This window comes from Passer montanus, unplaced genomic scaffold, assembly GCF_014805655.1.
Source record: "Passer montanus isolate IOZ18808 unplaced genomic scaffold, ASM1480565v1 scaffold93, whole genome shotgun sequence".
Classification (NCBI taxonomy): Eukaryota; Metazoa; Chordata; class Aves; order Passeriformes; family Passeridae; genus Passer; species Passer montanus.
The window spans coordinates 2,380,006-2,395,055 of record NW_024374701.1 but is presented as its reverse complement, the minus strand read 5'-3'; the positions used below and the strand labels follow the sequence as shown (position 1 = coordinate 2,395,055).

Genomic DNA, 15,050 nt, shown 5'->3' with positions numbered 1-15,050 from the left:
AAAGGTTACATTTTTGTCTGAATACCAGTATATGTTATATATCAACTGACCAATGTAATAAAACACTCAGCTAGGTGATAAAAACCCACCCTGAACCTACAAGCGTAAGAATTACATTGGGCAAATCTGACAGCAGGCACCTGTTCTAACCACATTAATCATTTCATAAAACTGCGACTGGAATGGAGTCAAGATCCTTCGCAATTTTACTCTTCATATTGAGTCAGAATCAGTCAGCAATTACATAGCGAGCACTTGATTGCTACTAAATAAATCCATTTAAATTCCCAAATTCATTGTTCAGTGCCCATTGGCAGATCTACAGCAACAGCAAAGAAAAGGAAACAGACATCTTGCTGTTCAAATAAATCATGGGATGAATAGAGATTAGCTTGTCTTTACCTGCCAGTTTAAATTCTTACTAAGAGACTTAACGAGGCTTTCCCAGAGGCACTGTCAGAGCAATCAGGTGAAGCCAAGGCAGCACATCCTCACCTGCCCAGTGCAGGGCACCCAGAAGGTTTACGGTGCCAGGAGGGTCTGACTGGAGAGGGCTAACTGCATCATTTGTTACTCTAAAAAATAACGGTGCAAGTCCAGCATGCTGGTTAAGAATAGTCTTTGCACAGAAAAATTCCAAATATTCTCTGCTTCTCAACATAATTTGCCACAGCACTGAGGTCCAGCTAAGTTTGCAGGCATTGGTCAAATTTTCTGCATTTGAACCAAGTCCACATTGTTACCTCAAAAAGCAGATTTTATTTTTACCTCCACTTATTCATTAAAAATAAGAAAAGCCTTGCAGTTTGCATTTAGAATTTGAGAAAAGCCTTGCATTCGGCATTTATAACTTAGACTGCCAAATAACAACAAATGCCGAATCTTTTCAGATCACTTCAGTCTGAAGTGAGCACCCACTTCTTGTGTCCCAATTTCAAATTCTTTAGGTAACACCAAGTTCTGCTGAAGAACTGGGTGGTTTTTTTGAAAACACAGTTTCTGTCCTTAATATCCAACATCTCTGCAGCCCTGCACACCAGGAAGAGCAGCAGACCTCTTAAGAACATAGTTCAAATAGAAAAAAAAAATATATATATATGCCAAAAGGCAGGAAATAAGGATTTCAAATGAATTTCCTGCCACCCAAAGGTAATTCAATAAAGCAGAAAGTGACTCAAGTCCTTTTTCTTTTTGCTGCATTACATCCACTATAAGAAACAGCTCATAGAAAGAACTTCCTCATGTAAAAGCTTTTTTACTATTCCTACAGCATGACACTTCACATTAGAGATCAGGTTTTGATGTCTGAATGGAAGAATACCCTATTTTTAGTAGATTTTTCACTGAGAGAACAACTGTGGACACACTACCCGCACTTGTGTACAAATACAGACTGATGAAAAGGTTCATGAATACCCCAAAGATGCCATCCTCCAATGCCCCCGACCGTCTGCCAATGTCTGATAACAAATAACTCCATTTTAAGCAGTGTCCAACACCACAGTTTAAATAGGGGCTCATCTACACAATAGTTTTCATGCTCCCTCATTTCAGGTTCCCTCCCTCTGCAAAGGCCAGAGAAAGTAAATACTGATTCATACCAGACACACCTGTCTCGCCTGTATTTTGTTACAGAATTTGTAGTAAAATCTGACTGTTGCAAAATCTATTAAAGCTATGCAAATCACAGCATGGTAACACAGTTTTCCAATATCCACAGAGTTCCAATCCTCAGTATTTCAGATAAGGAATTGCTGGAGTAACACAAATGCTTGCAATGCTTCTTTATGAGGCAAGTGCCAGCTCCAGTGTTAGACAGCTAACAGCTGGAAACGAAGAGCTGTGAAAATAAGTTTAAAAAATTTTCTAAGAACATTGTTTCAACAGTAAAAATACTTCTGATTTACAAACAGTTGTAGCTTCAGGTTCAAACCACAACATGAGTTTAAATAAACCCAGGGCAGACCCTGAACTCACCAGATCTGACCAACATCTATCAACAGGGAGACACCAAAGGCCAACCTGAGCTGTGGCCACAGGGCATCTCACCTGCTCTCTGGGCTGCTCTGGGGTTCAAAGTTATTTCCAACTCACGACACCCAAACCTGGACATCAGCTTACAGGTGATGTTATTTCTGCGCTCCTGTTGGCACTACGCAGGGGCCTGGGGCACAAAACAAGTTGTCATCACACTCTCCAACACCTTCTGTGAGCTATTTACTATGGCAGAAGAATAAAATGAAAAATTCAAATGAATAAGGCCATTTAGCCACCCAAACAAAGTCACAGTGAAGCGTTCCCAGTGTGGTACCTTACGGCTGAGCCGACATATGTAACTTTTCTCCTAAGTTCCTCATTTCCATATTGACAAAGTGACAGGAGGTTTAAGAGATTTATGCCATAAACCTAAACTTAATTTTGAATCTGGACACTTCAAAGGGGTTAAAAGACATCCTTGGCTGTGGAGGACACATATTCTGAAACATTTTGCAGAACAGAAAAATATACCACTCAGTACAATGTAAATAACATTCACTTCACTGCATTTATTTGCTACTCTGAAGAACATTACAAGTCCCACTCTAATGAATTCCTTTAGGTACTACCAGCTTCTCCTAATGAGCATTAATTAAATTTTTCCAGCATCTCTACCTTCACCACAGAAAAGTAATTACTCACTGCTGCCCTACAGAGAGGGAAATAAAATCCACAGGATTAGGTTTTTTTTTTAGAGTGAGTAACTAGGGCAGAGAGGACAGCCTGCAACTTAAGAGTCAAGTTGTGTAGTCCGTAATTCCACAACATGACCAATACTTCAGGCCCGGGATTGAGGAAAACTATTTTCCTGCTGCCTGCAAATAAACCACTAAATAGGGTTTAATAATAGTCCCCAGGTTTGTCAAGGACATAACTACTTGCCTTTTCAAAACGTATAAGAGGACACAGCACAAGCTATTACCTCAGCTGTTCCGCATGGTTTAACCCCCAGATGCACACACCCATCCACAGTTCATACCATATCTAGCAGGGCATACATTTTAAAAATATATTAGTTGTATATACGGCATATTATTGCCATGTAAAACAAAAAGTACATGCATAAGTGGCATCTGAATATGTCAGATCTTAAGTCATAGAACCATACAATCATTACAGCATAGTCTGGGTTAGAACAATTTAAAAAAAAAAGTGTTTGTTTTTTTTTAAACAAGGACCAACACTTGCTATGAAAGAAAAACACAGCAATTTTGTTGTCAAACTTATGTCATGAGTATTTTTTAATACACCAGACACAATTCATTGAAGTTCACATTTCAAACATCATCTTCCAAGGAAGCACTGTCAACTAGAAGGAAAACCAAGGCAATACATCTCTCAATACATTCCTTAGCACTGGAACACCACATTCGATTACTTACTGGTACTTTCCCTGGATGGCACCCACAGTACCAAGCAATTTTCACAAACAAGTCCTCCCTGCACCAAAGCATTTCCAATCTAATCTCACTGAAAGAAGATTAGTGAAATTACTGAGAGATAATAGTTGCAACAACAGAGGTAAAAATACTTCCCTGGTACTTTTGGTCAGCTGATTTTTGAGGATTCTTTAGAGCAATAAAGGATGAAACAAGCCATTAAACATAATTCCCAGGGCTCTGACTCTCTTTTACATAACAGGATTCTGAAATTCCTCCACTGACCCCCCCCCCCCCAAGTACATGCATTAGGAGGAAATCATTTCTACAAACCTAAAACTTTAAAGCTTAGTTATTTCCTGATAGTTCTGTGGTTTTAGAGGAAATAAACTGGATGTTAATCCTCTTGCATTTAATGAATAGTACCAGCAAACTCTGCTGCTTTTTGCTGCAACAAGGTCATGGCAAACCTGGTGTATAACCAAAGCAAAGTTGCATCTGCAGGCAATGAAATCTCAAAGAGGGGGATGGCTTAAGTAGTTTGGGTGTTATTATTGTCTATTTGGGGAAAAAAATGTGTCAAAATAATTTTTATATTCACAGAATTAAAATTGCAGAAACATTTCTTAGATTTTTCATAGAAATCACTTAGAGGAGGGAAGTACTTAATCAGCACATCAACTTACACCAAGTTCAAATTATTTATCAATGGGTTTATGCTTTGGTTTTTAACAATGTCGGCAAAATAAGTAAGTTACATACATGCACCTCTATACTCAGCTGCAGGACAAAGCTGGTAGGCAAAACCAGCTGCACAAACACCAGAAACATGCCAGACACAGCACATGGCCCTCACTTCTCCTTCAGTTACACTTTTGCTGTGATCTTCCAAAAATTCCTGTAGGGAAAAGGAAATCTTATATGAAAACAGGCACTTCTGCTTTGTGCTGCTAATTGGTTTTTAAGAGAGTGATGTAAGAGAGTGATTTTCCTGCCCAGACTCACTAAGTTTTATGCTGAACATCCCTCTTCTGATATATGTTGTGTGTCCAGAACTCACAGCACACACCCAAAATACCATGCATGCCATTTCCTAAAATTTGACTAAATTACACAACTACTGAAGAGACGCAATACTTTTACAGGGATTACTAAACTAGACAGCAAACCACCCAGCTCTTTGTATTTTTGAGTAAATTCTTTATGTAGTTCTGCTGAACAGAAAGTGAGAGGAAAAACACAATACGAAGATTACAGACTTGTGTTGATCTGCTACATCATCACAAAAATCAGAATTACTAGTAATTTGTCATCTCTGTTGTTAATTGGTGTTTGAATTTGTGTTAAATTGATCTTTTTTTTTTGGGTCCTCCGTGGATCATGATGGAAATGGGATCTTCTCCCAGGTGCTATTTCAGCAGAAGTTGGATAACATGGCTTCCAATCTGATCAGCTTTAAAAACAGGAGCAAGTACTTTAGGTGGAAAGTGTAGTATCTTAGGAAGGGTGTTTGTCAAGGAGATACTAAAGGCGCTAATGGTGACAAGGGAGTTGTAAAACCTGTGTAAAGCTGTCTCCAGTTGTTTAGGGTGCAGATGCAAGTAGTTACACCCAGTCATGTTCTGCCATTAGTCCAGGTGCAGCTTTCAATATGAAACACAATCACAGCAAACTCTTGTACAGGCTTATATCACTGTGCTTATGCAACCTGTTAAAGTAATGGTTTCGTGTGGAAATGTGATTCTGTTTGCAAAGCACAGGCAGGTTGTTAGTTGTAATTCTGACGGGAAGCTTTAAACGTGTGTTTTCAGGGCTACGTTTAAAAAAGCTTGCTTGAAGCTACTTTTCAATATATATGATTCTCAAGCCTGTAATTTTTATGAATTGGTGATTGTTCTCAGTTGAATGCAACTTCTTCAAATTGAAAATCCCTAGTGTGTTTACTATCCATCCTGTATCGCTCTTCACTTGCTGACTAGTGTAGTTCGTATAACTTGATCCATTGTAAACTATTTTCCTGAGATACAGTTAAAAAGTAAAATCATTTAAGTTCTGAATTGTCATGTCTCTTAGTTACATGTAAAAAAAAAAAAGTAAAGCTTGTAGTTCTGTCAGATCATGGTGTACTCGAATGGTGGTTCTTACTGTGTTCTACTTCAGTGCTGTTTCATTATTACCGTTGGTACAATCAGCCTGGCAGGTGGTGACTGAGTATCTGGCAACTCAGCCTGCAGAAAGAGGAACTTGTAGGTATCAGTAGTTTTTCTTACTTTAAGTCTCCAGTCTAGTTTTGGCGTCACTACTGTGAAGAAAGAAGGAACTCAGGGTTGTGCTGATGAGTATTTCAACAATCCCATTTGCACATACAAACATCTTTCTGCCTAATTCCGAATCATCATAGAATCACCATCCTAAAATGGTTTTAGGTTTTAAGAGACCTTAAAGACCATCCAACTTCAATCCTCCCACCAAGGGCAGAGATACCACCTCTAGATCAGGTTGCTCAGGGCCCTTCAATATGCATGCAATCATAGATTTTATGTAATCACAGAATCACAGACTGGTTTGGGTTGGAAGGGACCTTAAAGACCATCAAAGTTCTATGCCTAAACCACATTTCTCCAATCTCTGTCCAACCTGGCCTTGAACACTTCCAGGGATGGGACAGCCACAGCGTCTCTGGACAACTTGTTTCAATGCCTCACCAGCTTCACAACAAAGATTTTTTTCCTGATATCTAATCTAAACCTACTCTATTCCAGTTTGAATCCATTCCCTTTTGTCTTATCACAACTTGCACTTCCAAAAATATCCATCTTTCTTGTAAGTTCCTTTCAGGTACTGGAAGGAAAGTAGGCATCTATAGAGGATGAACTTAGCACTCAAATACCATGGATATGACTAGAACATTCTATTTCACTAATGGAAATAGAAGACCCTGCAGCAGTACTGGCCAGTTACAAGGCTAATGCCCTAATCCAAGTAATGCCAGACAGGGAAGGTCCTTGAGCACACAACAGCCGTTGAATGCATGTAAGCAGGCAATTAGCTGAAAACCAGCACTACCCAAGCATGGCTAAAATACAAATGGCCTGATTAGGATGAGCTGGCCCCTGGCAGCTTGTGTGCACATCCATACAGATATCCCACTGTACAAGCTGCCCTAGCTCTCTGTATGGCTGCTTTGCTCATCTAATCAAGATGATGATGATGAACTACACATAAAGAGAGGTATGGTTATCATCTCAAAGTTCATCTAGAATTTAAGTTTTATTTAGACAGCTTAGATCCCAGCATCAGTCCCAAGTGCCACTGGCAGATTATTCAACACTGGCCTTCCACAGACTATGCTGAGTCAATCCCTCTCCATAACGGACCTGTGGATTTTCTGGCTAGTCTGCACACACCTGAGACCATCCTGATGTGGGACATGATACTCAGCCTTGGCACACTGGTCTTGTTCTCCCTCCTCAGCTAATCAGGCTGGACATCAGGAAGAACTTCTTCACAGAAGAGGTGATCGAGCATTGGAACAGGCTGCCCAAGGAGGTGGTGCAGGAGGTCTTTAAGAAAAGACACTGTCCTTGGAGGTGTTTAAGAAAAGACTAGAAGTGGCACTTAGTGCCACAGCATTGGTTGACAAGATGCTGTTAGGTCATAGGCTGAACTTGATGTCTCAAAGGTCTTCTCCAATCTAGCTGATTTTGTAATTCTGTAATAAAGACATAACAAGAATGGGAAGGACAACAACAAAATGGTCCATCATTTGTGATGTGCAGTTAACAGATGGCATTCAAATTAACATTCATATCCTTCAATTGTCTTATCAAACAAGCCTAAACAGCATTTTGAAATTTCCATTTTAAATTTTCTATGAGCTTGCAAGAAGTATCACAGATTTTACTGCTGTCAACTAAAGCTGTTACTGCCTTTAATGAGGGAGTGACTATTTTATGACTTGAACTAAAGCAGTCCAGATCCTGCTGTCCAAGGTCACCTGCACAGACTTCACCTGGAAGATGGAATACCAAACTCACCCTTTAAAATGCACAGGCAGACAGTGAGCATCAAGACCTTAAAAACACCCTACAATTCAGATGCAAGGAGACAAATCCCTCACTGTCAACCCCTGACACTGGATCCCCTCAGACTTGTGTCCCAATAGCACTCAAGCCTGAAGAACCAGGGGGCACACAAAGGTCTACTGGCAGAGCACTCCATGCCTTTCAAATGATGGTTTCAGTTTTGACTGAGAAAAATCATGAACACAGGACCTTGAAATAAAGTAACACAATTACATGTCTTTGAGAATTCAGACGTATTATGTGCCTATCAGGGACCACCAGCTCCTGGCTCTCACTCCCTCCATCTCAACCACCCACATGGTCCCATGCACCTTCCCAGATGCCTTCCAAAACTTGGCAGGTTTGGATGGCTCTGGATCAAAAGGGAAGCCAAATTCAAAGTCACAGGTCTTCACAGAGAATGCCTTGTCAACAACTTTCCTAATAACATATACCCTGACTGGAAAACTGCCACTGAGCAGCTGTGGCAGCCTTGCAAAAAAACAACCAAAAACTAGTATGTTTTAAAATACTGATTCAAGGACACTACATCTAAAAGAGAGAACGACTACAAAAATCATCTGATGTGGTACATATGTTTCAGTATGGGAAAATTTGCTGGATCTGAAGATTCAGTTTGATCTGTTCCAAAAGTTACATAAAATCAGCACAAAAATGCTACTTCTTTTTGAACAACTCACCAGCAATGGGTTTACAAGCTCTGGATGACTATGCTAAATAGCACAGGTCCTTACAAGACTCCAGCAGCAGTTTTCCTTTGTTTAAAAAAACCTTTCCTCTGTTTTAACCAGTTACTAAGCCACAGGAGAATTCTGCTCTTGTATTTTGGCAGCTACGCTGCCACACCATGCTCACTCAGCAAGATCCTCATCCAAGTCAGTGATACCTTACTGAAAGCCTACTTGAAAATCCACCTCACCAAAATGCTCAGATTTGATTAAACCAGCCAGTGAAAGCAGCCCACTCTCCTCATTAAGTGGTATTGGTTCACATGCCCAATAGTCTCCTTCTCTTCTAAAACTCAAATTTTAATCAACTTGCTGGAATCACCAACCAGCCTGTGTTGATCTTCTGGACCCTTTTCTCATCAGTACTCTATATACCCCACTCCCATTCCTTCCACACCACCTAGAATTTAAGAAACAGGTAACACTACTGTTAACAGTCGATACCTGGAAGTCCTCATGAACATCATCTGGCTCTTGCCATTTTCTATTGCTAATTGCAGCAATTACTTCTAAATCTTTTCTGCCAGTTTTGATATTGCTGTTATAGAAATTCCCGAGCACAAGAATATTCCTATTTCACTCCACAGGAAATACAAGAAATCCCTCTGAACTATAGTTTCATCTTCCACAAGCTTTCTCTTTTAAAAAGAGATTATTTTCTATCTTAAACAATTTGTCCCTCTTTTTAAAATCCTCTTAGTTCATATCTGACTTGCAGCTGTTTGTTCTTTTCCATTTTCTCCCTTCAGAAAGGATTTACAATTTTGTAAATTAAGACCTCTTTCAAAACCTACCAGGCCTTCTATAGGTACTTTTAAGATGCGCGTCTGTTTCATTTTTTTGATTGTTGTTTTAATTTAGCAAATTATATGAATCAGGACCAACAGCACAGTCTCTATATGGAAGATGACTTTCCATTAGTGGTCAAACAGGGAAAACCTGACTTAAAATACGTATTATGTGAAGTCAAAGAGCACCCAGCAGTTACCAAAGAAGAACAAGAGAAGTGTTAAGCAAAGAAGCTCTATGAGAAATATTATAGACCCCAATCATAGAAATACTGATATCCACTGGGATTCAGAGAAAAATATTTTTTCTCAAGACACCTTCTTATAAGGCAGCAGGCTCACATCTGGGTTGCCTGACCAAAAAAGCAGTAGGTACCTCTGGAGCTCATGAATTAACTCATGCCACTATTCAGCATTAATCTGACATTTAACAGACACGTTGATAAATATGATTTCACCACAAGCATTAGTTAATTGAGGTGTACTCAGAAATAATACAAATCTGTGGAAAAAAAGAACAGCCGGAGTTTGTTCTCAGGGTTCTTTATCTCTGCCAAATGGGAAACCAACAGGATGAAGCGATGGCACTCCGGCGCTCCATCCCGGCCATTCTCCACCCACCCTCGACCTCTGCAAGCAGCGGATTATATAAACACCACGGAAAGCACCTCGGAGAGGAGGACGCAGGCACCGGACCCTCTGAAGGCCGTTGAGTCACCCGGAGGCCCGCGAGGGTCACACCCGCGCAAACACGGCATCGCAGCGGCGCGAAGCCGGGCGTTCCGGGCGGGGAGACGACCCTCGGCAGAGGCCACCGGGACGGGACGGGACGGGGGAGCGAGCACCGTCCCGGGGCCGCCTCTTCCCTTACATCACGCCGCTCGGCAGCGGCGCCTTCCCGAACCCGCGGAAACTTTCCCAGCGGGGCACCCGCGCCCCGGATTCCGCCCGGTTGCCTCCGGGCGCCGCTTCCCGCCGCGGCCCTCCCGCCGCCCCGCAGGGCGCCGGCGCGGCCGGGCCTACGCGCGGCCGGCTGGGCGGCGGCGGGAGGGCCTCGGTCCAGCTCGGAGGCGGAGGGCGCTCACCTGGGCGCACGGTCTTGAGGCGCACGGGCTCCCTGAAGTGCCGCACTACGGCTAGCGTGTCGCGGTGCGTGAGGCCGCTCACCGGGGTACCGTTCACCTCCAGCAGCACGTCCCCCGGCGCTGGCGCCTTGCCCGAGAGCAGCACGGGGCCCGGCGCGCCCTCGCCGCCCGCGGGCAGCCGGCCCGCCAGGTACGGGAACTCGCCGCGCTCGGCGCCGCCGCGCAGCAGATCGGGATCGGGGCCCGCTGGGCCGCCCCAGGACACCACGCACTCCTGCACCTTGCTCAGCCAGTGCCGCTTCTTCCGCAGCGTCTTGGACATGCCGCAACACGGGGCGACGCTACCCACCCCGCGCTGCCGCCGCTCCCGCCCCGGCCGCGGCTGCTGCCCGACTGCCGCCCCAGCCCCGCCTCGCCGGCCTCACCCCTCCACGCTCCGCCCTTCCCGTCTCCGCCGCGCGCCGCCGGCCTCACTGGCCGCGCCCCTCGTGGCCTGCTACGCCCTGGACACGCAGCTGGCGCCCGGGTGCTGATCGCAGGCCGTGTGGGTGCCGGGCCGGGCCGGGCCGGGGCATGTAGGGGGCTTAGAGCCGGCCCGCCGGGACCCCCTAGGAGGTGCGGCAGGTTCCGGATGTGGCCGCCTGGCCGGAAAGGGCCCCTCAGGCAATGCCTGCCTGGGCCGGGATATCCCCTCAGCCAGGAGTTCCCCAGCCAGCGCCTTTTGCCGCAGGGTCCACTCTCAGCGAGGGCTGAGGATCTCTCCTCAGGCAGGAGCTGCTCAGTCAGTGCCCATCCCAGGCAGGGTCTCCTGTCAGCCAGCATCTCTGTCAGGATCTCTCCTCAGACAGGAGCCCCCCTCAGCCAGGGCCTTACTCCAGTCAGCTCCCGCCTAAGGAAGAGTTTACCTTCAGCCAGGGCTATCCCTTAGCCAGGAGGCACCCTTGGCAGCTGGGTGTGAGATAGGTGTGAGAGCTGAGGTGGGGTGTCCATGATCCACTCTCATGTTTGCACTTAGTGCCTGCACAACCAGACAGGCAGAGAGACACACCACTCCTGTGTATTCCCAGCATTCCCACGGCTACTGCCGCTGGAACCAGTTGGTTCAAAGTAGCTTGAGCACCTCAGGCCAAAGCACAGCTCAGAACAGTGGGTACAATTTAAATATAAACAGATGCAGATACTTTTTCAACTGGAAAACACAAATCCAACGGGTTTTCTCTTCATATGAGCCTGTTTATTTAGCTGTGATTCACAGATCTCAGCACAGCAATTAACTCATGCCAGGTGCAGATTACACGCCAGGTATGTGACATGTACATCCTAGCATTTGGGAGCACAGCACAGCTGCTAAACAAAGGAAACACTAAAAAGTATGAACTACAGGAAAGTTCATTCAAAATCAGTGTCACTGCATATGAGCTAGAAATTAATTCTTTGAAAGCTTTCTGGTTCAAATTGCAAATTTCACTTTTTTTTTCTCTTAATCAGAGGCTGAATTTCCACCGCAAATCTCTTGTGATGTCTACAATGTTTTAGAAGTGTCTTGAAGGCTCCAGCTGTGCCCAGTGGGCTGAAGTCCTTAAGGAGCAGCAGGGCTGCAAAAAAAACCTGAGTCCTGAGAAAGTATAACCTTGCCACTGTTTGCAAATAAAGAGGTATGACTGGAGCTTTCCTTTCTGTAGGAGGAAGTGAAGAAGCTGGTGCCTGCAGAGCCTAAAGAATATTTGCTGAGTTGTAAAACAATGGATTTTTGTTCCCATTGCTGTGTCCCTGTGTTCACCTCAGTCAGGACAACACAGTGTGTTAGAAGTATCAGATTTCAACACTGCATTTTGCAACGATAAATAGCAGCAAGTGGAACCACTAAGAAACCTGCTCATAACAAAAACCAGCAGCTGCCAATCCACTCTGCTGTTGGCATCAGCGCACATAGAATGCCATAAGAAGAGGATGCTAAGCTCTGCCACATCAGAATGAAGGACATAATCTGCTTCAAGGCAGCACAGCTTTTGGTGAGAAAGGAAGCAAAGTTTGTTTATCATACTGCCAAAGTTCAAAGGCAATCAAAACAGCAAAAACATGTCAAAACACTGTTTAATTAGTGCATGAAGACATACTTTCTCAGAGTGGTTAGAAAAGGAATTGTGGTGTTGCGTTTGGACTCCTCTGAAGTCCTTTTCCTCATGCCCAGTGCCTGCTATGTAAATCTTGGTGTGATGTGTAGGTCAGTAGACTTGTGCGTACAGGGAAGAGACCCCCACAGAGGCAAAACAGTCACACAACATGTACAAACACAAAATAAGAACATCTTCATCCTCAGCAAGGATGACATGAAAACCAGTTGTACTGATACACAGCTGGCATTTGTTTATGCGGAAGGGTGTTATTTCCTATTTTCCTGGTGACTGGGCACACAAGAGGTCTGTCTGTCTCACAACACCACTACCTGACCACGATGTTTTTACAGCTTTTGGGAGAACCAACAAGTGATGGTTAACTCCACTGCATTAACTGAAAAAAATCTCAGTTGCCAGGAAGCAGCAGTGGGCAGTGTTCTTCCCTAACAGAGCCCTCATCTCAAACACAGGGTAACAAATTATTCAGGAACCTCCATATCTCTGAGGAAGCACAAATAAATCACAGTTGAATAAGAGTGCTTCAAAGCCAGGCACTTGCTGTTCTGTTGACAGACATATCCAGGACTGTCTATTTGAAAATTGTGTGACCCTAAGAGACATTTATCTGAAGACAAACTTTTAAACATGTCATAAATTAAATTGTACAGGAGCAGAAGCTGCCATGGAACCAAACCTTACCAGAGAATTTTGTAAAGCTTAGAGAATAAACCCCAGCCTCAAGAGAAGCTTCTGTCACCCTGGGCAGACTAATCCCTGATGTCTGCGCTCCTCACCTGAGAAACGAGAATGTATCAACCCAGCAGGCTGTAGATGGGGATCAATGCATGCTTCACTGATGCAAAGCTGCACCATAAATCTGCCTGTATTTCATAAACACATCAGCACAGCAGGCAAATGAGAGACAGTACAAGCAGGAATAGCATCCACGCAGTAGTATATCCTTCTTTGCTCCTCTTTCACAAATAAATAGCCACTCTTAAGCACTACTACAATGCTGAGAACTACTCATCATTGCATACAGTAGAATCAGAGAATCATAGAATATAATAATCAAGTCCAACTCCTGACCCTGCACAGGACAACCCCAAAATCCTACCATGTGCCTGAGAGTGTTGTCCAAACACCCCTTGAGCTCTGGCAGCCTTGGGGCCATGACAACTGCCTGTCCTGAGGAGCCTTTTCAGTGCCCAACCATCCTCTGGGGAAAAGAACCATTTCCCAGTATGCAGCTTAAACCTCCTCTGACACAGTTCCATGTTGTGCCTTCAGTACTACTGTCACTGGTCACCAGAGAGCAGAGATCAGTGTTGAATGTCTCCTCAGTACTTCTGTAAACAGCAAGAGTGCTGGGCTGGGAATTTTAGATGTTTCAACCAAGATTTTACAGTAAATCAGATAGTAAATACAGATCCTCTGTATGCCGCAATTTTCCAGCTGCATATTCAACATCATTTTGCACCTGAAACATCACAAATCCTTTTAAACTAGCACTCATGAAATGAAAGACTCCTCAGGTGAAGGAAGCTCTGTAATCCTGCGACAGAGAATATGGGAAAAAACTGACAGAAAATGGTTTGTTTGTTTGTTCGACACAAACAACTGCCAACAGGTTAAAAGCTTGGGCAAGGGACGAGTCTGCCCCTGACCTGTATTGTACTGCTTTGTACAATGACAGCAGTGTTCAGTTACCCTCAAGCTGGCCAAAAAAAAAAAAAGCGGGGGGGAGGAGAATGACAAATAAGGCACTTCTGAAACAAGGGGAATAATTTCCGAGAGCAGGTGTCATTCAGGGATCTGCAGGACATGCAGTCATATATTCTCAAGCACTTTTCATCTTTGCTGTTTCCTCTGTGCCTCACCCACAGGAGTCAAAACTTCCAGAGTAAATTTAAAAAGTAACTACAAAGATTGCTCCACATTTTAGAGTTAATGAGATGAACTAAGAGGACTTGTCAGTGTGAATAAAGAAGAAACCTACACAAATACCCCTCTGCTACTTGCTCTGGGACGCAGATGATGTGATCAAGCACCGCTGATGCCAATGAATGCAAAGAGGGGATAAAGACCCAGTCAAACACTGTGGGAAGAGTCACACAGTTGTACAGAATTACAGCATGTGTTTGAAGTCTACATTCACTTGACTTCTATAGAAGAGGATGAAGGAGGAGCAGTGGAGTGTTAGGAAGTGAAAAACAAGTCTCCTTCCCTGCCCCTACATTTGGAGGGAGCACTAGGGTTACCTGTATGTGCATCAGTCTTCTCCTGGGATCGCTCCCTGGTGTTTGAGGTGTGATTTCAGACTGACACAGCCAACCTTTCTTTGACTGCTATTGACATCACTGACTTCACCACTTTGTCAGTCTTCCAACTGCTTGTACCTTCCAGAAAGCCTCATTTGAGCAGATCAGCCTTGCCCAACATAAAGACAACTGCCTTCATTATTCTGAGCAACAGCTCATGCAGATCTGGTTACATTACTTGTATAAATCTATATGATTAATACATTCCTTGTCTTTCCATGACTAGTATTTAAGCAGCAGCATGCAAGGGTTTACACAGAGTTATTTAGAAAAGACTGTCCCCATTCCTCTTTTTGAATGTTAATAATATAGCTAAAGTCTCAGTAGATCTGTCATAAAAATTATTATCAAAGGAACCAAGATAAGTGCAGAATTATTTGCTGTTTAGAAAATCCAGACACATCACAGAAAGGAATAATAACACAAAATAACTTTGATAAAAGTTTTACAGAGAGCATTTTTTACAGCCCCAGCTGAAATTACAGCTATATTGAATAAGCTGCTTACAAA

General features: G+C 43.7%; 1 protein-coding gene across 4 annotated transcripts in view; it reads right to left on the bottom strand.

Moving 5' to 3' along the window:
• Nucleotides 1–10,504, bottom strand: part of MAGI3 (membrane associated guanylate kinase, WW and PDZ domain containing 3) — a 54,035-nt gene extending 43,531 nt beyond the window's left edge. For 3 of the 4 annotated variants that reach the window (XM_039695808.1, XM_039695809.1, XM_039695811.1), the window contains exon 1: nucleotides 10,103–10,504. In XM_039695808.1, the coding sequence (XP_039551742.1) occupies nucleotides 10,103–10,424 (322 nt within the window). In that variant the 5' untranslated portion in view covers nucleotides 10,425–10,504. The remainder of the gene's footprint in view (nucleotides 1–10,102) is intronic. The other variant, XM_039695810.1, reaches the window with a different exon arrangement.
• Between the last annotated feature and the right edge of the window lie 4,546 nt (nucleotides 10,505–15,050).